The 23,147-nt window shown below is 43.8% G+C and overlaps 1 protein-coding gene across 1 annotated transcript in view; it reads left to right on the top strand.

Moving 5' to 3' along the window:
• BCR (BCR, RhoGEF and GTPase activating protein) overlaps positions 1-23,147 on the top strand; it is a 101,992-nt gene that overhangs the window by 48,278 nt on the left and 30,567 nt on the right. The window contains exons 2-8 of the mRNA XM_026075111.1: positions 2,395-2,579; positions 14,487-14,591; positions 15,110-15,295; positions 19,006-19,113; positions 20,870-20,930; positions 21,855-21,907; positions 22,260-22,400. Coding sequence (XP_025930896.1) covers positions 2,395-2,579; positions 14,487-14,591; positions 15,110-15,295; positions 19,006-19,113; positions 20,870-20,930; positions 21,855-21,907; positions 22,260-22,400 — 839 coding nt within the window. The remainder of the gene's footprint in view (positions 1-2,394; positions 2,580-14,486; positions 14,592-15,109; positions 15,296-19,005; positions 19,114-20,869; positions 20,931-21,854; positions 21,908-22,259; positions 22,401-23,147) is intronic.

The raw sequence follows: 23,147 nt of genomic DNA, 5'->3' as shown, positions 1-23,147 counted from the left end.
TGGCATAAGAACCTGGTACTGATATTCCTCCCTGGATAACACAGGTGACTTCTTGGCTTAGAAAGCTGCACAAGGGATAGTTCCATGCAAAAGCAGATCTCCACATTCCTCTAATGAAGGTGTTGGTGTGGTGTGTGTTTGTTATTTTTACATGTGGCATCAATAGTGTAGAAATGGAAGGAGACACCCTTCCTTCTTTCTATTTTAATTCTGGTTTCTGGAATCAAAATGGTTCCTAGAAGTTCCCTGTGACCAAATGGAAGACCAACCATCTTCTGTGTGGAGGAGATCATTTTTATTTTTATTTTTATTTTCACAGTTTTCTTGCCTGTTTGGATAGTGGAAGGTTGGGGTTATGCTGTCTTCTCTTTAGCATTCTTTTAGCCAAAGAGTCCTTAAATCCCAGCGTGAGATTTGGTTGGCTTGCAGGTGTGTAGGTATAATCCAGCTTCAGGGTATCTAAAAATCTGTTTGTGACTGAGCATCTTTATTTCAGCAATTCGCTTTCAAGCCTCCATTAACCCAATCAGTTTAATGGGGTGTATTCCGAACAGCTGGGGAGCTCTGGAAAGCCTCTAGCATCTAGACAGAAGGTCCCTTCCAAAGAACACGTGCCAACTTTTATTTTCCATTCCTGTCATCTTGCACGATCTAATAAATAAGTTTTTTGAGGAACTCTGAGAGCTTGAGCACAAGGTAATACCACGAGGGGGTGGGTGGCATAAAATTTGTTGAGTTTGTTAAAATAATATTGCCATGGGCCTTCAGCAGCCTAAGGGCCTCATATACAGCTGTTACTTAGCTGGGTGGTATTTGGTACAAATCAGGACAGCGGCTCAGCTCTACAGTGACTTTATTGTTGGGTTTTCAGTATATTGTTTGCATAAATTCCCTAGACCAGCTCTGCCTCCTGAATAAGCCACACGGATCAAGTTTTATTCTGTTTTGTACAAAGTTCACATCCTTTGCTGGAATGAGTCATGCTTTAACTGAGTTTACTGTGAGGGAGGAAGGTGGGCTTTAAAACGTTACTCCTCCACCCTGCCTTAGTGATGTATAACGGGATTATTAGTATGCTTGGCAGCTGCTACCTATTACTTTCACAGAATCTGGATATTTGTGAAAACAAGTAAAATTTGGTTCTATTTGTGTTCCAGTGTGAATTTAATGCAAAATTTTATACTTTTAAGAAGAAAAATTGATTCCTTTTTGTGGCTTTGTTTTCCGTAATGCTCCCTTGCAACTGTAAAAGCTGATCTAGCTGATCTCCCCATGGTTATTTTTTGGTTTTGGATTGTCTTCTGGAGTATCTTTGTTGAAGAGAGAAGAGTGACATTTTGTGGCTTGTAATTGAAAGAGGAGGAAAAACTTTTCCATTTTGTATTCAGCGGGTCATTCATGGATATTACTGTATGCACAGGACGGCTTCTGGGCACTGACAGATAGGTGAAAGTGCTTCACATGCAAAGGATCAGCCACAGGCCCGTGTAACCCATGTGTAAGGTTGCCTCCAGCTTCCCACAGGCAAGATGTACGTGTTGCAATGCCACTGTTCAGAGGGCAAAGTTTGGTCCTATGTATATGTTTGTATGTGCAGAAAGGTCCAAGACCTTTAATCCATGGTGGAGGGAGCTGTTCTGCGTGTCCTTAACGCAGTTTTTGCAGGAACAGCTTGTGTATCCAGCTTCCAGCTAGCAAAGATACCAATTTTACTACTTATCTTTTCTGCAGAAGTTCTTTGACATCTAATGAAATAATGGTTAATCTGACTTTTCACGCCACCATCCCTTTTTTGTTTGTTTGGGGGGAGGCATTTGTTTAAGGACAGCCAATGTAGGGCCTCTTAGGATTTTGTTTTTGACAGCAGGTCTGTTCACTTGACATATAAGACCTTTCTTTCCTAGTCCTCTTGTTCCTGAGAGATCCAAAAGGATTTGTGCTTTTCTCCTGAGCTATGTATTATCTATGATTGCTAAACTGGCAGAGGCATCACCTGTGCTAGTTGCACACAAAAAACAGGGTCTATTACCCTAAACAGCGGCATTCCTAAGCCCAGACTGCAGAACCTCTATGGAGCCTGCGAAAGGATTTATTCTGATGCTTTTGAGGCAAAATCTAGGAGAAAGAGCTGTGATTAAATGAACACTGATGTTAGATATTAGAAAGGACTTTATTTTTTTTAGAACTTACAATGAGTAAAGTGAGTGTGCTTAGTGACAACATGAGTTTAATTAAATTTACGCCTCCACTTGATCTATATTTAACTATCACTGACTCTGGATTTACTGATAAGTAAGCATAATAGCTGGGAGGCAGGCAGTGGTCTTGGCTGACCAACCTGTCTCGTGTCCAGCTTGACTCTAACCAGACAGACTTTTCTCCTGTGTCTTACAGATGCTTCGTTCAGTGGCACACCACCTAGCTATGCGTATGATGCAGACCGAGCTGAAGAACAGAGGCGACATCATGACATGATGCCCTATATTGATGACTCGCCATCATCCTCACCCCATCTCAGTTCCAAGAGCCGGGGCAGCCGAGACACCCTGTCTTCAGGGTCTCTGGAATCTACAAAATCAGTGAGTCCTTTCCCTGCCTTTTCTGGAGTCAGAAGAGCCTTGGAGGATTGTGAGGGGTAGGCTGTTGTAGCAAGGAGCAAAGACTGGGACTACTAGCATGGTAGGATAGACTAACTGGTGTAATATAGTGGTGCCTGATAGATATGGTATATTTAAAGTTAAGCTGACACTTCTCTCTGATGTTAAGCCCAAACTTCAGGGATGAGTGTTGTGTATATATTTTCAAGACTAAGTTTTTCACCCTCTTTGTGAATTTAATTAAAGAGAATTGGTGAATAATTGCTGCTGAGAGGGCCACTAAATACCAGATATCTTGAAAAAGAGACTGTGGGGCAAAACATCCTACATTATAAATGTATTTAGGGGGTGTATTCAATGTGTGCATCTGTACACGTGTTTTGTCATTGCCTTTCACAAGGAAGATGAGTTATTTTCAGGTAAGTTAGAGACTTTGATAAAGCATGTAGAATATAAGATCAGCCTTCTGCACTCTGGAAAGGAAATAAGAGGAATTAAAACTGCCAGCTCTGAAATATGGTGATTTTCTGTAGGAAATGGCTACTTCTCATAAGGAATTTTGCTATTCAACTATCTATCTATCTATCTATCTATCTAATCAACTGTGGCACCTGAAAAGCTCAGCAGAAACCATCTAGCCTGACCTGTGGATTATACCCTGTGTTATCAGGTTCAGGAGTTTTGCTATAGCATGAAACTTAAGGAAAACTTCTATTTTTGATTTTACAGTCTTGGTAGAGGGTCTGTCACTTTCCTTGGTGGATAACTCTATTGATTCTGCTGTCTTCACAGTCAAAAATGTCTTGTTTCTAGCTTGAATATATCTGTTTGCCTTTCAACCCGTGTTTCACTTTTTTAGCCTTTTGCTTTCTAGATTGTAGAGCTCTTCAATTCCAAATTGCTGTTTCCCTGCATATCTCTGTCATCTGCAAACTTCTCTTTTTTCAAAGTCATTCATAAAAATGCTTAATAGCACAAGGACAACTGTCGTTTCCTTCATATTGTGTTTCTAAGAAAGTATAGCCACCCAACCTTGAATTGCCATATTATAGATAACAGTTGGAAATCTATCATATAAGTGATTTAATCTATATGTTGACTTTGTATTGTTCCATCTTATTAATCAAGGTGTCATGGGAGAAGAAGATGGATATTTTACAGATAGCAGAGTACATATAAATCAACACCATCACCTTTATCAAAGTTTTATTCATCTTGCATCAAAATGATTTCACGAGTTTGACAAGCTCCACAAACCATGCTATTTAACATTCATTATGTACCTCCTCTTATCACTTTTATTGGTTAAGTGCCACATCATATGTCTCCTTACCTTTTTCAGGATGAATGTTGGATTAAGAGGCCTACATGAGAGAGTATTCTTGGTCTTCCTTTCTCATTTACAAAAATGTGTTGTTAATATCTCTTAAAGCATTGTCAAGTACATGGATTGTTGATGTTTGCTTATTTTAATTGAATATAATATATAGGATCTGGTCAGTTGCTTGTGCTTTAACCTTTTAATTCTGAGATGCTTCTTTATCTCTCAAGATGAAAATTCTTGTAATATGCAAGAGGTTTTTGAATGAAGAAGTGGTCATATAATCTTTAAAGCTTCAAGAGTGTTTTAATATTGGCTTGAGATTTCTAGGATATGTGTCTCATCATGAAGGAAAAATGTTGCATGATTACATATGACTGAGAATCATCTTCAAAGTAGTTGTTGTCATAGTGTCTGTATGACTGGTGGCCTGGAAGAGACACTGCCTAATGTCCTATCTTGTTCTTGATTTGTTTGAATATTGCTTTATAAGGTGCCCCCCACTTTTTTTTTTTTTTTTTAAACCGTAAATGACTGCTCCCTTCTCTTTGGCTATCCAATCCTTTCAGGAGAGCATTGATTTGAAATAATCTTATAATGTCCATCTTTCACAAGGATGCAGTAGTATCAAGGAGACTCTTACAATTAAAACAAACAATTCTCATATCTTTGTTTATTACCCAAACTTTTAGTACTGGCAATTGAAAACTCTGTTTTCCTTTGTGTCTTGGCTGTATACTTAATTTCATTCTTGCCATTTAGTTTTTGTGCTGAATTTTTCATACTTACTGGATTTTTTTTTTCTTTTTCTTTCCCTGGCATTCCTGGCAGAGTCTAGCCAATTCATCCCCCAGAAATCCAGATGGTCTTCATCTCCATGGCAGGGAGAATCCATCTGTATAACTCTTCTTTTCCAGTAGGTGATGAACTTGCATTCCATAAAACCCAAATCCTCAGCCAGGTGCTGTATCACACAATCAATCCAGGATCTCTTGCTTTCCTTTGCTTAAGAGACAGCATGCTTGCCAGAGGGCAGCTCTTCACTGCGGCAGGAGCTCACCAGGCCTCCTACTTGAGCAGCTTCAGGCATGCTTTGCCCATGCTACAGGCCCATATGTAATATAGCCTGTGTTAGAGCAGTGCTGTATCTGAACTAATATGTCCTGCAGAGAGCAAAGGATTAGTGATCCACACTCAGCGTTGCGAGACTATGGTTTCTGGTCAACCTGGAGTGCAGGAGAGCCTGCTGTCTGACTGTGAAGAGCCATGTAGTCATACTTTTAGAAAACTATCAAAATATCCATACTTTCCCACCGTTCAGAGATACGGGAAGTATTCCAGGGTCTGGGTACTTGTGCATCCACTATGTCAGTGGTGCTACTTTCTTCGAAAAGTGGTGTTTTGTTTCCCCCATAAGAAGGAGGGGTCCTACTACAGATGGGACTTCTGATCCTGAACCTCAGCTGCTTTGACTGATCCTCTCCAGAACCAGTCCCCAAATGACAGTGCCACTCATGAAGGAGGGTCTGTCACAAGGAGGAAGAGACTGACCTCAATATGGTTACAGTATTTACCAAACAAGTTAACCTTCCTGTCATCACAAGTTGTTAGATGACTTGTTACTGTAGTTATGTTTTCAGCTGTAGTGGAAAAGACATCACTAACAAATTTAAGTGCCAAATGCACTGTGCTGAGCCAAGCACATTAAAATATGTTTGACCAGAAGCCTGGAATAGCAGAACGTGCATCTCTTCTATATTCTTTTTCAGTACACTTGATTATAAGAAAATGATTTTTGTTTATGTGTGCTTGCTTTTATAGTTAACCTCCTTGCCCTCTTGCATCTTTTTAGGTGGCTGCAATTACTTCTGAAAATTTCAGATTATCTTTATGACCAGAGACTAGAAATCAACAGTTACTGTGTGTAATAACACAACATGTGCAGTGTATATATCACTTTAACAGAATGTTACATTTGCAAAGTCATTCAGAAGTTAAGAAATGACTGCAGTATCTAGCCCTACCTTGTGCCTATAACCTTGTCCTGAATCTTTATGATAATTTTCAGTTACTCAATCATGCCCTATTTTTCCTGGGAGCTTGCTGCATTGTTCAGGGTGTATGGTGAATGGTACTCACTAGATTCAGTATTTTCTTTCCAGTGCTACATGCATGCCTTATTTACAGGACGCTGTTCAAACTCTGTTCGGAGTACAAAAGTACTCACTTCCTGTTGGCACGATCATAACTACAAATAGTGTTGGAATGCTACAGAAGTCTTCATTATCCCTGCGATGTTCTGTGAGATAGGGAGATGGTATGTTCACTAACCACACGTAGTCAAGGCAGACAGATTACAGAATTAGAGCGTCTGCTAATTTTGGGTGCATAATGTGAGATGCCTAATGGTCTGCAAAACCAGGTTCTGACTCTTAATGTAGTTCTCTTCAGGTTCAAAACACAACCCCTTTAATTTCACTTGCAACTCAAAGTTATCGGCATTCCAGTCAGGCATATAGAAAATGAAAAACATGCAAACAATGAATTTTTTTTAAATGTGGTTTTAATTGATTCACTTAACGTCACACAGACACTGTGTAGCAGAGACAGTAGTTTTCTGAAGTGATGTTCATCTGCCTTATCCGTGAGACCAGCCTTCCTCTTGGAGATTGGATTGTCACTGTCTGGACACTGAGGTTGCTTTGCTTTGACTTATTTTGTGGGCTTGCTCAGAGCTTTGTATTTTTCTGCCAAGTGTTTGGCTAAGTTTTGTCTTCTGATAGCAGCTGTAACCCTTGGTTGGATAGCATGTCAGGGCTGCACCTGGTCCACCCAGCCAACGCTGAGAAGGTGTGGGAAAAGCAATGCCTTTCTCTAAAGGAGAGTTGAGGGATACCTCCCGGACTACTCATGGAGGGGCATCGTGTTGTTCGCTCAGTGTATGAGGTGACTCTCAGCCCCTCACGTCCTGTGTCCCAGGAAATGAGGGCCACATAAGGTTTGTGCTGTTCTTCCACATCCTTGTCATTTGGGATCTATTTTGCAGTTCCCCCACCTGCACCACCTTGGCAAACTGAAGGTTGCTGGTTGGTCTACCTCCAAACTGCACCGCTTCAGCCACTTTTTGTGTATTCATATTCCACCTGCTCTGTGTCCATTGCCCAAACATCTGTTGCTATCTAAGGAGGGTGGCAAGAGGTGCACCAACCTTAACTTCGACTGTGATCCAGAGAGGAAATAAGCAGTATGGGTGTGTTTGTAGTATCTCAGCATCCCCTGACTTGTCATTTCTGTGGTAAGGATGCCTTAATGAATGTTTGCATTGAGCAAGCTAGGTTGTACCCCCTCTTCTGGCTCTTCCAGAACCATCCAGAACTCATGCTGAGCTGCTGAAGCATGTCATTACGTAAAGCGAATGTTTTTGCCAAACTTTGACTGTTGCTCTGAAGCAAGCCTACAGGCCACTAGTGCATAAATTGTTTGTTTATTTAACTGGGAAGTGATATAATTTTCCTCAGCCTTGCTTTTGGTAACAGCTGAATTGCTGTGATTGAACTCTCCAAAAATTCTGGAAACCTGGCATGGAAATGTCAACCCAAATGGTTGCCAAATAATAGAATTGGTAGCTTCAGTAAGTGCCAATGTTTGTAACAGGCAGTATTAATTCAGTCCCTTAGAGGAGGAGGAGAGAGAATGTGTCTGTACTCCTCCTATGTTTAGGGTGAAAAGTGGAGAAGATAGCTGGAGAGTTAGAGGAGAACAGAGGGAGAGCTTGCTTCTGTATTCCTGGGGCATAGGAGGGTGCTGAGGCAGTTGACAAAGTTAGTTACACACACCACAAAACGAGAATTGTTATTGCCAAGAGTTTGGAGTGGGTAGCTTGTTGCTTGGATGCTAAAGAGATTGAGAGCATTTGGGAAGCTTCTCAGCTGTGGTGGTCCTGTTGGTACTACTCATCATGTGGGGAGAGATTACAGCAATGGGAAGAGTAGGAGTGAGAAGACCTTTCACGACCTGCTCATCAACAAAGCCAGGCTAAAACATGTGCGGCATTGGGAGTGTCATGCTCAGTGGAGATGGGAGTAGGGCAGCCCATGGAAAGGTAAGGCTAGTTCTACCCCCCCAGGAAATGGGGGGAGTCACTTTTCTGGTGCTCAGAAGATGATTGTTTTGACAAAGTGGATCTCCCCAGTTTTTGTATACATCTCCCTCTGGGAGATGGGAGTGCTGAATTTGAGCTATTAACTCTGAACGTTTTCATCTTTGGAGAAGTTTGCTAATACCTAAAGATTTCCAGGTGGAACTTCTCTTCTTCCTTTTGCTACTGTACAGCCCACTGGCGGGCACAGCCTTGGCAGCCACTGCTGGTCCTCAGTCCAGGTTCCCCTGCTACCACTACCTGCCTGCCATCCGAGAGCAGGGCTGTGGCAGAGCAGGTTGAAGACATTTCTCCTAGTTTGGCCCCAAAGAGGGGAAACTGTGTTTTAGCTCCAGGACAAGGGCACTCTGCAGTTGTAAATTCAACCTGCTTTTACAGTCTTTGGCTCAGCCCCTTGCCTTCTGGTTGCATGACTCTCCAGTAGTATCACGGTCTCTGGTGGATAGCTGTTTCCAGCTCTCCTTCAAAGCTGTGACCTTGGGGGAGCTCAAAGCATCATTTAAACTTGTAGGCAACACTGCCCTACTGGTTCTCTTAACTACACGCTCAGGAATCTCTGCCATCTCTATCTTGTTGCCTGCTGTTCACATCATTCCTCCCATCTTTTTGCTCATGTGGCTTTTCACTCAAAACACATGCTCTGGACCTTGATTCCTTATCAGGATTTTAAACACTCCAAAGCAGTTAAAATGCCTCTCCTCTGTGAATGCTTTGAGATGTTAAATGCTTCTTTAGCTTAAAAAAAAAACAAAAAAAACCCTTTAGGGTGTGGCTTTATGCCCTCCTGCTCTGATGTTCACCACTTGGGTCTGGCAGGGTGGCGGGGGACTTGGGTTCCCTAGAGCTTGGCAGGAGGGAAGCTGGCCTGGCTGCCGAAGTTACCATGTAAGGCCCTGCTTCTGCGCTTCAACCAACAAGGACTCCATTGATTATTCCTGCCAATGTAACCAGAGCTGGAGCTCTGACAGGCAGAAGTGTCGGGAACTGGAACTCCCTTGTAGAAAGCTGGCTGCTCGYGGGTGTGAAGAGCTTCGCTTCTTTTGCGTTTTTTGAAAACCTGTCTTGGAAATTGAACAACACGGCCGCATGCTACATGGCAAAGATGACTGCAGAGATGTTCTGCACCAGCTTCGCTGGCTCCTTGTGACAGTCACAGCGCGTCCCAGTCGAGGGCAGAGGGCTCGCACACCCTTCTGGACTTGCAGCTGCTGACACCACTTCCTACTGGGACATGTCTGGAGCAGAACAGGCAAATTTTGCTCCCTCTAGATTTTATACTTTGCAGAAAAGGAGGAGTGTGCATGGCTTATCCTACGGAGGTGGAGTCCTGGCAGATTTGTTGGGGGGCAGTGGAGAGCGGGGGAGTTGACATCCAAAACCGCATCAGTAGCTGGGATTAACTCTCTGTCACAGCCCTACTGCTAGCTTGTCCTCTCCCCTCCCTCTCCAGCATTTCCAAATCCTTCTCCTTTCTCTCTGTGTATGGAGGTTTTCTTGTTTTTGTTCTTCATACTGTCGCTTTCCTTAGGGGTCCTTTTGCCACCCCCAACAGATGCGACTTTTTCTTTTCCAAATCTTTGCTGCTTAAGGGCTCTGCCTGGATGTACAGCCCTTCCTGAGCAGAGCTGGCACACCAGTGCTGGCRTTATAAATAACGTTGGCTCCTCTCCCTGCTCCCTCCCCTCCCTGCATGGAGCAGGGTTGGCTTGACTACAGAATATGCCCTGTTTAATATCACCTAGACAATGAGACACCTCCAGCCTGTTTAGCAGAAGCTTTCAACGATATTTACAGTTTAAAAATTGAAATGAATAGTTTTTCCCCTTCGCAGGCTGTCAGCTTCTCCATGAGATTCTGAGCTGTCCTAATGGGAAACCTCTCCCTGAACACATTCACTGCGCAGCAAATGAACACACTGTACCAAAGGAAGGTCTGAGAGTTAAAGTGCCTTTTATACGCCCACTTCGAGGCAATGATTCCCCTTACAGAGCTGCGCCGGCAGCAGCCACTCTGCAAAATCTTGTGTGTTGTAGTTTCAGGATTCTTAATGTGTGTTCTTCTAACATTAACAGCAATAATTGTTTTATTGTAAATTTAAACAACAACCAGAAAGCTCTGAGTTCTTTAAACAGAGTCAGGAAGAGCTGAATCAGTCTAATTCTTGGAGCTGGTGAATCCCAGGCTTGCAGTAATTGAATACAACAGGCTGTGCCAACCTGGTTAGTAAACTAAGTACTTAGACTGACAAGCTGTAAACACATTCAAAACAGCCATGGCTCTGGGCCAGTGTACGCACACTCTCTAATATCTTCAGTGCTTTTAACCACTCAGACTGGCTTTGATTCAGCTTGCAAGATTGCCCTTATGACCGTGACTCAATCTTTTGGTTCTTAAGTTGTTGGGACAGCAAGAGGCACCACCCAGGTGAGGAGAAAACAGCAGTAGGTTACAGGTGTGAGACACCTTTCCTTTATACTCGGGGCCACCTTCCCTCCATCTTTTTTTTTTTTTTTTTTTCTTCCTTTCTTTCTTTCTTTTCAGCAGAGCACTGATTTCTTGCCTGGGGCCTTGTGGATCCTATGACTGATAGGATTGCTCTGGCTGCTGCTTCAAGATGGTCTTGTGAGATAGATTAATTCCTAAACGTGTGGGTAAAGAGGTAGCCAAAAGAATGGAAGGGCAGTGGAGAAGGGCTAGAAATACGTGCTGGCATCAAAGAGGTAGGGATAGAGTCAGAACAAGAAAAACTAGCCAGACTCGTACAAGTGAAAAACTGGCTAACCGAGCCAGGTAGGAAGCCTGGGATTCGCTGCTGACCACCTGGCGTTCCCTGGCGAGCGGTTAGTTTGCCAATAGAGGCTGCTCCCACATCCTGCTGGGAATGTCCCATCTGCACGTTGGCTACGAGGTGCGTTTTCCCTTAGCTAATGTGGCCTGGTGGATGTGGCACCAGCTCCTCCCCTCGCCGCAGAGGTTTCAGACGCTTCCCTCCCGCCAGGGCAGGGCCCATGGTCCGGTCTGGGCAGCTCTCCCTGAACCAGCGGGYGGCCGGGGAGCCCGATACCTGGGCCCGCAGTGGTCCGTCCCCCTCTCGCTGCCTGGGGTGCAGAAATGGAGCAGCCAGTGAAGCTGTCACGGTCACGGCAATGCTGTTCATGCCCCCTTTTTGTCAGATATGTTATGGACAAAGCAGAAAATGCCCTTGGCATTGGCTGCATTGCGTTTTGGCATGCTGAGGTGCTGGAAAGGGGTGCTGGAAGGACAGTAGCACAGTATCTTTGCCTGCTGATTGCTCTGACTTGTTCTGGGTGAGCAGGTGAGCCTGTTCCCGATTCTGCAAGTGCGAAGTGTTGTAATATCAAGTAATAAACTCGCTTCTCTGCTTCCTGCTGTTGGCACCAGCTCCCAGTGACTTTCTCAGTCCTGGAGTAAGTTTCCTAACAAGTGTGACTTAAAAAGCACCCTGAGGCTGCAGAAGCGCAGGGGCTGGTTTCCAGAAGCTCATCTGGCAGCGAGCGCGGCTGCTCAGCGCGGCCCCAGATGCACTGTGAGAAAAGGCCGTCCTCAGCAGGAAACTCGTGTCAGGGCCCGGGGTCTCGGGAGGAAACGTGGAGCAGCAGCACGGCAGAGGCAGCAGCATCGTGGTGCCTTATTGATCTCTGACACAGCAGGAGCAGTAGGAGCTCAGCTTTTTATGAGTGAGGAATCTGTATGTAAATTTGAGGCACTGCCCTGGAAACCCTGCAACCTGCTCTGTGCTTGTTAGATGCCTCCCGAGGGTTTCTTCAACAACCGCTGCAGTGTGGCTTAAAGCGGCCGGGCCCAGCTGGGTCTGAGGCTACAGGTTCTCCAAGCATCATGCTTGGAAACTGCTCCTTTAAAAAGGGTTAAAACAATACTGTGGACTCCCCAAAGTGACCTTGCTGGTGGCAACCAGGGAGGGAGGTCCCTAGGGTCTCCTGAAAGACATTTCTCTCCCTGAAAGCAAATCTCTTTTAAAGAAAGGAAATTAGCATTTGGACAGAAAATGCTCTCTCTATCGGCTGAGGATGCCCAGCCAGAACTGACTTATAAATTAAAGCTTTGATTTGCAAAGAGGAAAACTGTTGTCACAGTTGTGATAGGGAAGTTTGAACCATTTAAATGTCTTGTCATTGTGTGCTGCTCTTTACAGATGTTGCAAACATACCCAAATGGTTTTTAAATCCTCACCTCCTCCAAGAGAACCTGCTAGAGACAGTTACAGTGCTGTGTCAATATTTACCGGTTACATCATCCGCAGCAGCGGGGACCTTCGAGCACTGTTAAGTTTTTTTTTCAGTGCTTCTTTGTAAAGCAACATTTTTCTTTTGTAAATGTTGTAAGAAGTCTTTGGAAACCAAGAAGTATTGTGTTTTTCTCGCACCGGGACTGCTGGGAGCTTCAAGCACAGACAGCTACATCGGTGCCTCTTCAGCTGAAAGAAATCTTTGTTAAACATCTTGGGGCTGTCTTTCATGATTACGTATTTATACCGTGCCTAGCAAATGGTCCGTGTGTTGGACATCCAGGCACGACTGGTACAGAAATCATAAGGAACGGTCATAATCTTGCTGCACAGTTCTGACTGAGCTGTAACAGGCAGTCACATGGGTGCACTGTAGGCACACAGTCTGTTGCGGCATTCATTTTACCAGGTAGTTTATTGCTGGCGGGGGTTTTTTTCCTTTTCTTTTTTTTAAATCTTCTGAATGTGACTGCTGAATTACAAACCCCTGTATCCTTAGAGATGCCCTTTCAAAATTTTAAACGGCACTGTGGTTCTTACTGAACCTCGCTGAAGGGTGAGATGCAAAGACAAGTTCTTCTCTGCATGTACTACCTGACTTGGGTGTAAATTTTACTCGTTTCCTTAGAACAGCTTCTGTCTGCCACTTTCATTTAAGAGGTGTTGGTGGTATTTGACACCTTACGCAATTTTTATAAAGTAACTGCTGCAAGGTCTTTTAGCCTAGAAAATAGCTTGTGCAATTTAATGAAAGTGTTCAAAAATCAGGATGGTTATTGATGAGACTGAATCCAAAAATATCTGGAAGCGTGAGGCTCCATTTCTTTCTTAGTGTGGCGTGTGGGCTCAAAGTCGCACTCAGAATGTGATAGTTGCTGAAAGCTTACCTATGGAGAAGCTATCTTCTCCCCATAATGAGCCTCATATATACATCCACAGGGTTCAAAGCGTAGGAACCTAAACTAAATGCTATTTTTTTTATCAGCTCTAGAAGGGCTTTATGTTCAGCCAATAGAGTGGAGCATACTGTTATGTTTCCTAATCCTCCTGCTGCTGAAATCAATAGCCAAAGATTCCTCTGAATATTAACAGGAGTAGAAGGGAGCCCCAGACAGCCTACCCAAAGCCCTTGAAAAGTGTTTGCTTTTTTCAGATCTAACTATTGACTCTCCTCTCAATGACACTTAACAATCTAATAAGGTTAAAAGAATTGTAAAAAGCCCCTTCTGTGAATTAGAGAAATAAAAAGAACTGGAAATAAGACTCTGTAAAAGTAGGATGTTTTTGATTATTTATAACCTTCACTGGTTGGACACATTTTTCTCAATCCTTATAGAAATATTTAATTCCACCTTATCAGGTTAAATAAATTTTTCAGGAAACAGTGAAAAGAGGAAGGGTAATTGAAACTCTAACAGAAGAGTCACTGGTTCTCTTAACACTTAATTTTAGTCTTCTCCAATGTACTCACTTGCCCATGAATGTATTTTTTCTATCTCTTTCTTCAGCTGTTTTGGTGAAGTACCACTTCATGGAAGCCCAATAAGAAAATCAGCATGTGCATTCCAAGCAGTGCTGGTTCTTCCATCTTCAAACTAAAAATAGACATCGTGCGAGCTGGCACTGAAAAATACCTTAGTGAGTAGTAGGGAATGGGAGAAAGAACAGCCACCATACAGCAACGTCAGGCTGTAGCTGCTGTGTGTCAGGCACATCTGTACGGATGCAGGGGAAGGAATGCTGTCTGCATAGAGAAATGTGTAGGTTTGGAGTAAGATCATGGAGAACTATTGGGGGAGGAGGGAGTGAATAGCACCTAACCAAGGGTCCCCAAGAGTTGGTTAGGAGGAGTAAGCTCTGAATTTTGGAGTTTTGAATTTTCAGTTAGGTGAAGGAATCTGGGCATCTAACTGAGGCACCAAGATTGGATGACTAAAGCTAACAGCTGTGAATTATCTTTTAAGTGTCATCAGTTGCTGGTAAATAAAAATCTGTTGTAATGTTTTTATCATTATGTGTATTTCTAGAAACTGGGCACTGAGCACTTTTTTTGTCTTGTAAGTAAACTAAATAACTGAGTGTGCTGTGGCATACATTCAGGGTTTTTTGTTTTGTTTTGTTTTTTTAACAATCTCTCTGTAGAGTGAGCCAGACTTGGAGAAAGGCCTGGAGATGAGAAAATGGGTCCTGTCAGGAATCCTAGCCAGTGAGGAAACTTACCTGAGCCACCTGGAGGCTCTGCTGCTGGTAAGTGCTGGTGGCAGATGCCATCCTGAACACCGGTACTTGCACTTCTGCTGCTGCTTTGGTTCAAAGATTCCCAGAACTTCCCATACACTGGTCTCTCAGTTGCCCTGTGCAATGGTACCTGTTACTCCTGTTCTCTGTTGGAGAAGGGGAGGCCTAAGAAAAGGACTGGATGTGGCGCACCCAGGGTGTTATTGGTGTGGCAGAATCCAGGAACCCAGTCTTTCAGTATCCTGTGAGAATTATTAGACACACTGCTCTGCAGTTGGATGGAGATTAAGGAAACTGAGTGCAAAGGGATTTTGATCACACTGTTAATATCCTGGGAAAATCCATGAACCAGGGTGCCTGATCCCCATGAGAGAATTTGTTAATGTCTAGCTTTCAGGAGTTGTGCAAATGCAAATTTTGCTTATTAATAGGATGAAAAACAACTCTTTGGAGGGATGTGTTGTAATGTGGCAAGGGTGAATGTACTTGGTTTGCATGGTAACAATTTCCTTGACTCCTTGTTTTAGCCTATGAAGCCTTTGAAAGCAGCTGCCACCACCTCCCAGCCTGTGCTGACTAGTCAGCAGATTGAGACAATATTCTTCAAAGTGCCTGAGCTCTACGAGATCCACAAAGAGTTCTATGATGGGCTCTTTCCACGAGTGCAGCAGTGGAGCCACCAGCAACGTGTAGGAGACCTCTTCCAAAAGCTGGTGAGTCAGCTACCATCACCAAAGCTTCTGTTACCTCTCATTCATTTCACAGGTGTTGCTGCAATTCACTTCAGTGACTTTGCATAGACTGAAGGGATGAAAGCCCGTAGTTGGATGAGACAGCAGGCTTCTAGCTTTGCCTTACTGCAGTGGAGGGCAAAAGCAGCTGTTTCATTGCCTTTAATTAAAGACTCCACTGAGACTAGGCCAGTAATACAAATATAATTGTACAGAAAGACTGAATCTCCAGGGTGTCTGCAGTGYCATCAAACCATTTGCTTGGGAGGAAGATGGGAGAATGGCAGTGTTTAAAAAAGGTGTTTTTTAATACTGACAGCAAAGTGTTTCTCCTTTATTGCTGAGCTTCCTTGCATACACTTCCCTTCTCTCTGTGGTGCTTTGCTCTACCTTGCACTGCTTGTCTCTGTTTTGTGGTCATCACCTTTGGCTTTGCTCTTCTACCACCATCTTGGCCTTGATGTTCCTCCTGCTGCTATGCTGATGCAGTGAACCTTCTGCTGAGACTCCTCCAAGTAATTTCAACAAAATCCTCTGAGTGAAGAACAAAGACATATAAAGCATCTTCCTGAGACTGAATTCAAATTGCTGAGTTTCTGAGCCAGATGACAAATTGTTTGCATTCTAGGAGATTCCTTTGGCCCCCTTAGCCTCTCCCCTAGCSTGTGCAGAAAGCAAAGGATTAAAGGAACTGCTTTTTCTTCTTAGAAAAGAAAAGAATCTCTGCATTCCTGAGGTGCCTCTGATTCTCGGGATAGGAATGACATTCCAGTGAGGGGTTTATTGGATGGGGAGTGCATTTTATCAGGGTCACTCAATTGTTAGCAGCTGTGTAGCCCAGCACCAGCTCCATCCCTTATGGAGGGGGAGATGGGCCTGGAGGATGATGTTTTCCATGCGAACCAGCAGCTCAAGATCAAACTCCGCTTTTCACTGCCAGCATATTTTAGTCTGGAGGGGGTCAAGCTGGTGCCTTAGTGAGTAGCTCATGGTATGCAATTTGAGCAACCAGTTTACAAAGACAAAGCCACCTGCTGCTGGTTGCTGAAGCCAAGATGCAGAAGACTGCTGAAGGTGGAAGCTTGACAAACTGCATTGAAAGGAGAGTGCAATAATGAAGGTAGCACTAATTGAAGAAGAGCCAGATGTATTCCTTACCGCTTCGGGTTGCCAAGCAAGCTTTGACTCACTGTACTGCTACTTAGGCCTTTATTTAAGACTGTTTCTTGCCGATGGGGATCAAAGGCCTAGGCATTAAGCCCTCTGGCACTCTCCTTTTCTGTTCCCCTGAATCTTCTGCGTTTTTAACAGAAAGGATAGTTTTGTTGGATTAGTATTGGAAGCAAAGAAGCAAATTGCCTTAGTGCAGGAAGTTCTGAGCTACCTTAGCAGTCCGTTTCTGGTGGTTTGGTACAGTGTCAATGGGAAYTGTGAACTCTTTACTAGATGAGATAGAGCTAATTATTCTTGGCAGGCAGCTGGAAGCAGCTAGATGTGAGAGACAGCAAGAACACCAGGCATTAGAAGACATCTAGACAGGATGTACATCAAATCTTTTGGAGCAGACTTGTTTACTTGTGGTCACGTCATGCAATCTGATGATAAACACTGGAATCCTTGTTATTATCCTGAGGTCCCTGGGAACATTAATTTTCTTTAACGTCTTGTAAAACAAAGCACTGTAAAACAAAGACAGTGCATGCAAGGAGTTTTAGAATTTCCTGCGATCTTCCATGCAGTATGACCCATTTGTAATATCTGTGATGGTTAGTCCACTTTTTTCCAGTTGAAACTAAGGGGAGTGGGGGAGATGGAAGACACCAGGAATGGAGTGAAATATGCTTCTCATTTTTGTGGAATATTTTGAAAAACTATACATATTGTTTATAATTAGGAAAGAAACACTTTAGAACTTTTTTAAGAGTAGAGAAATATTTAACAAAACAAAAAATATTATCACTAATAGTTTTCAGAAATGGCAAATAATTTTTTAACTGAAAGCCTTTTTTTTTTTTTTTTTAACCAAAGCTTTTTTGCTTTTAGTATGTTCTTTTTAAATGAGAAAGGAAAAACTTAAACCAGCATTAAAATTCTTTGTGAGCATTATTGCTTTGATTGGAAGCTCCTTTTTTAATGGAAAATGTTTTCTTAACAGCAAGCTTGGAAGAGGAAAAAGAAAGCTTAAATAGACTGTTTAGGAGTACTAGGAAATGAAAAAACCACACAGGAATGGAGAAGCTCTAAAGCTTTGCCATGTTGGCTGGCATCGTCCAAACACGGATGTCATAAGCCCTGCAAATGAGCAGTAATCCTGACAGCAGCTTCTTCAGGGAATGGTGCCCCATGGCAGCTACAGATTTCATTCTCTCCACTCTTCTGGGGCCAGATCATCCCTGGCATAAGTGAGCACAGTTTCCTTTGACTTCAGTCCTAACCATGTCATTTGGCGTGAGGGTTGAGATTAGTTCCTAATCTTTCAGTAAAATATGTCCTAGGAAATAGCTCGCTGTGTTTTTGCCTCTRTTAGCTGAAGAAATCGTGCAGGGAATGTTCTCCTGAGAGTGGCTTTTTCTCTCCTGTCGTCTTGTGGCCAAAGCTCCATAGAGAAAGGAGAACACAGTTGTGAGAGAGCAGGAGAGGGAAAGGGCGCTGTCTGTAGGAAAGCTCGCAGCTCTGCCTGTTGCACCTCTTGGGTAGAAGTGGCAGGGGAGCTGCAGAAATGACAAGGTAAGTGCAAGCTCTTCTGGTTTAAAAAAAAAAAAAAAAAACCAAACCACTTTGTTTTAGTGGAGTCCTCTACAGTGCTCCACCTGTTGGCTCGCTATTGAGCGTGCACTTGCAAGCACACTTGAGCTGCTGAGATGTTTACAGCACAGCCTGTGCAGCTCTGCAACACAAAAACCGCTCTGCAATCCAGATAAGCTTGGAACCCTCCCAGGGATTTCCCAAGCTGGATCTTATGTTCCCTGGCATGAATATGGCTTCAATTCATAAGTCAGCAAACAGGATCAGTGCTAAGACCCAGTGATTAGTAATGGCTTATTACTGGACTCTGAGGCCTGCTGTATCTTCATCTGGACCAGTCGCGTATTCCTCTGCTTGAAAAGCCATGCCGTTTTCTGTCACCRGGCACTGCAGCCCCTGCCTTCCAAACAGACAGACTGCGCTCCGAATCTCCCTTCTGTATTTTCAGCACTCTGCTGCCCTTATAATGAAGTTTGCTAATGCGGATAGAGGTTAATATCTGGGTTTGTTTTAATGTGTCCCCCATGCACACAGAAGCCAACAAGTAGCTTGCTGGGGTCACATTTGCGCTGTTAGGGCTGAATCATTCCTGTCTGATTCATATTTTGTGGCAAATAACCAGCAGCTCCTATTACATCCATGAGCTAAAATATTAATAGATACTAATCTGGCAGAACTGAAGGGAAAAATCGATGGCAATAATAAGGATGTGTCATCCTCCCAGGCCAGTAAGTGAACTTGTTCAGGGTGGATGGAGCTGGATGCTTGGCAGCACCTKCTCTGGTTAAGCAAAGCTGACGGGCCAGAGATGCGATTCTGGCCCTGTTCAGCGTTCCCTGAGGTTCTTTGGGTTGAAGGAACATGGCCTGATCGTTTAATACTCAGGCTGGCCATCCCAAACTGTCTTCTTCCCTAGCGTTTATTTTGTTGTGCTTTGCTTCCTGCAGGCCAGCCAGCTGGGAGTGTACCGGGCCTTTGTGGATAACTATGAAGTTGCTATGGAGACAGCAGAGAAATGCTGCCAAGCCAACGCTCAGTTTGCTGAAATCTCTGAGGTAATGTCACGGTATTCAGACACACGAGCCGGCTGGATCTGACTAATACCCTGCGATGTCACTCCATCTGTCCTCCAAGTAGCTCTGCAGCCCTGACTTCCGGAGGAGTCGTGAGCTCCCATAGACTCATTGCTTCAGCCTGGCTGAATCTTACCATGATTTATACTTTGGGCTCGTAGAGGTTATCCTGTAGGCAGCCCTCGTGCTTTCCCCCCAGGGAGTCTTGCCATAACAACCAGCATTGCTTTGAACTTCCCAGTGCTGTGCCACCTTCGTGCATTCCTAGAAGAGAAAGTCGTATTTGAGCTTCTGACATATTTCTCTGGCTAATGGTGATGCTGACTGTGATATAAAAGGCCACCCTTAATGGCTGGCATTATGTCTGTCAGTGGAACTGCAGGCTTCATTGGCTTGGAGAGGAGGAGAGGGTAGCACTGGAAAGCCTTCTGTTTAAAATTGCAAATGTGTCAAGCATAGTCTTTAATGTTATGTATTGGATTGCTCTGATTTCCTCCCTTTGAGTGGAGCACTTTGTGTCAAAGCATTTTGAAGGCTTTTTCAGGCTTCCCAGGCCACCCGTACCTGCAGTGCATGGTCTCTTTGCATTGCAATGATTATATCTTGAAGAATTCAGCTGCCAAGAAAACATGAACTTGAGATGTGTGTCCTTAAAAACAAGCAGATAAATAATCAGAGCTGAATAATACTGGGGGCGTTTATTGATTTGAAAAAGCTACTGAGTACACATAATATTGCACATCCCTTCAGATTTTCATGAGGAAGAGGTAAAATAAAACGTTCCCTCTGTGCTCTGAAATGAGGCTTGCCTGTTGGCGTCTGCTGTGCTACTCAAGAGCGCAAGCGTCTCCTATTATCTCCTCTCCTGAGGGTTTCCCCCAGGTTCTGGTACTTTGCCTGGCCACTTCTGTCCTCCAGTTGTATCAGCTCATTAGTAAAGTAGCTTCCCCAGTGCTTACTTTTCTTTCAGTACTAAAATGCATCCTATGGACTTTTCCATTTATTAAAAATAATGTRTCAATAGTATTATAGTAGCCCCTAGAAGACAGAATGGAGATTAAGGCCCCAGGGTGCTCCATGCAAATGTGATCCCTGGGTTTTGCTTTTTCCTGAAGGATAATTCTGAAATCATGACAGTACCTACTGTTTTTRGAGTGATGGTGATGGTACTTTTGCATTTGTGTCTGTGTCCTGCTGAGGACTTCAGAGCACTTTCAGCGCATTAATGCGCATAGCCTCATGCTCCCTGTGCAAAACAGAAAGTCACAGGTATTGCTCCTTTTCTGCCGTGAACAGAGAACTGATTTGTCTAAGGTCATCCAGCTCTGGGCAGGTGCATAAGGAAGTATAACCTGAGGGTCCTGASTCCCAATCCTGTGCTTTATTTATTGGTGGTGTACACATGCTATGACAATGGCTGGGCCCTTATGCCCATGCCTTTCTCTGCAGGTGATTAACAACTCCACCATCCCCATGCAGATGGTTCCCTGCTTTGCTGCATCTCTGCTGACATGCACTCCTAAGAAACTTGCTTAATATTTGAGATGCATGGGTGCCTGTGACATGGCAATGGTGGATTTACCAGAAGAAAAGCACATTTTTCCTTCACTGACTTGGACTGCGATAGGGCTTTCATCTATGCTGGCTTCGGCCCTCCCTTGGAGGAGCAGAGAGTCTCTTACATGTGATATTTCAAGGTGATTGACGGTCTGCTACGTGGGTTTTCTTTTTCTTTTAGAATCTAAAGGCTAGAAGCACAAAGGATTCTAAAGATCAGACGACGAAAAATTCCTTGGAAAGTGAGTGATCCATGCAGAGGAGTCTGTGGTTTGTCAGGACTGTGTGGGGGCTGTTGCCAAAACCTCCACGTTCCCTTTGTCTTTTTAAATATTGGAAGGTTATGGAGTCTCTTCTGGCTCTACCTGGGAAAGCAGCTCCTGTTTGCTAAGTAGCAGAGCTGTGCATAGTAAGCTGCATGCATGCATGGGGAAGACCCTGCCTAGCTTAAAACCTGATCAGTTCCTTTGGGCAATAACAGGCTAATCAAAGGATTACCATGATCTTAGGAGAACATCCRCTACCCAGTGGTAGTGCAAATGTCAGCCTAAAAGTACTTCTTAYGTATTTTTTTCCTTATGGTAGCATCTAGAGCCTGGTTGAGATCAGGTTCCATTGTGCTTGTCTTTATACATGCACGTAGTAAAAGATAACCCATGTTCCAAGGAGCTTCCATACCGACTAATATGAAAGCCAATTCCATTCATTTTTTGGCCTGTTATCAGGTTTTAGAAGCACCCAACAGTGTCATGCTGAACACCAGAAGGCAGGGATGCACTGCCAAACTTTCAGGAACCTCCATGGCAACTTTAAGAGCACAAGGCCCAATTCTGACCCGTGGGAGCAGGCAGGGTGCCAGAGAACTGCTGGAAGTGTGCCATGCTGTGTGCAGTTCTTCCCTGCCACCTTGTGTGCTCCTCATTTGCTGTCTGACAGGGTGTGCTCGCAAAGGGGCATCTGTTTGCCTTGGAGAACATTTGTTGCCTCTGTGTGTTCATGTGTGTTTTATTGCCTGTGTAGCATGTTAACCTTAGAGAAGGGAATTTCCTAGTAGCTCATTAATAATAAACCTGTGCCTGTACATTCAGTTGCGTTGGACAAGTTGCTCTGTAGGGGGCTGTATTTGGGTGGCTACTTTTCTCATGTTCCTGCTGCTTTTTTCACAGCTCTGTTATACAAGCCAGTGGATCGAGTGACACGCAGCACACTTGTCCTGCATGTAAGTACCTAAAGGGTAGTTTTCAAACTCTAGACCCCTTCCCTATTTTCTTCTCCCTTCAAATTTTCTGTGGAGCTGCAGGACTGCAAAAATTAAGCTGTCATGTTGCATATGAGCCTCTTTTCTTTACACCAAGGAGAGGAAGTCCTTGGCTAGGACCCTGGGTACCTCTCCAGTGGTGTTACTGAGAAGTGCAGGGTATGGTCCTCTTCTTCTGTAGATGCAACCTTACTCTAATCTGTAAGAAAAGGCTGGAGCAACTTGTCCCAAGGATCTAGTTAGAGGACCTCAGACCTTTCTCCTTTCCAGTGCTGGTTACGATGCTGTCCTTTGTTTTTATTCCTGGTGGCAGGATTTGCTGAAGCACACTCCAGTGACCCACCCTGACCATCCCCTCCTCCAGGATGCCCTGCGGATCTCACAGAACTTCCTCTCCAGCATCAATGAGGAGATCACTCCCCGTCGGCAGTCCATGACTGTGAAGAAGGGGGAGGTGAGTCTTCTTGCGTTAGTTATTATGTCAGTTCCTAAATACTGGTTGTGCCTTTCTGTGCAGCGGGCTGGGAACATACGCTATTCATTTGTTGTTGCTAAGATACAGTTTACGCAGTGTCCTTGTTCTCTAAAGGATGTAGTACAGCTCTCCTGTTTTCTGCTTGGAAAACTCTTTGGAAACCCAGAGGAAAAGTAGGTTTAGAATTTTGTCCTTAGCATTGTTATAACTATTTGTCATACATCATTGCTATAATGCATATTCATATTCCTGTGCACATAGAAGAATTTGTATTTTACATGCAAACTGAAACCAAACAGGACGCCTAGGAGGAGAAAAAGGGAAAGATGCATCTGAAATCACAATTAGGAAAGAGCAACAACCCCAGCAGTTTTCCAAAATCTTCATTCTCATGATGACGTTCACTTTGTGCATGCTCATTTCTAAAGAATAATGTTGTAAACGGAACTAGGAAGCAAAACAAATGGACTAGGTTGGGAAAGTTAAGGGAGGAGTTTGGCTCCTACGGGTGTGATACAACTCCTCTCAGTTCTGTTAGGAATTGGACTAGGCCCAGAAAGTGCTAAAACGTTCAGTTCCCTTACCTGCCTGTGGTGTTGTGCAAGAAAAGTGTAGAATTACCCAACGGTAAAGTCCTGCATGCTTTGCTGTGCTTGATTCATCTGCCTCGTAATTCATTAGAAGAGAATTCAGTCCTTTCTGAGTAAGGGCCAAGACTGACGGAAG

Source organism: Apteryx rowi, unplaced genomic scaffold, assembly GCF_003343035.1.
Source record: "Apteryx rowi isolate R43461 unplaced genomic scaffold, aptRow1 scaffold_40, whole genome shotgun sequence".
NCBI classification, from domain to species: Eukaryota; Metazoa; Chordata; class Aves; order Apterygiformes; family Apterygidae; genus Apteryx; species Apteryx rowi.
The sequence above is the reverse complement of the archived record's forward strand: the minus strand, read 5'-3'. Positions and strand labels throughout refer to the sequence as shown.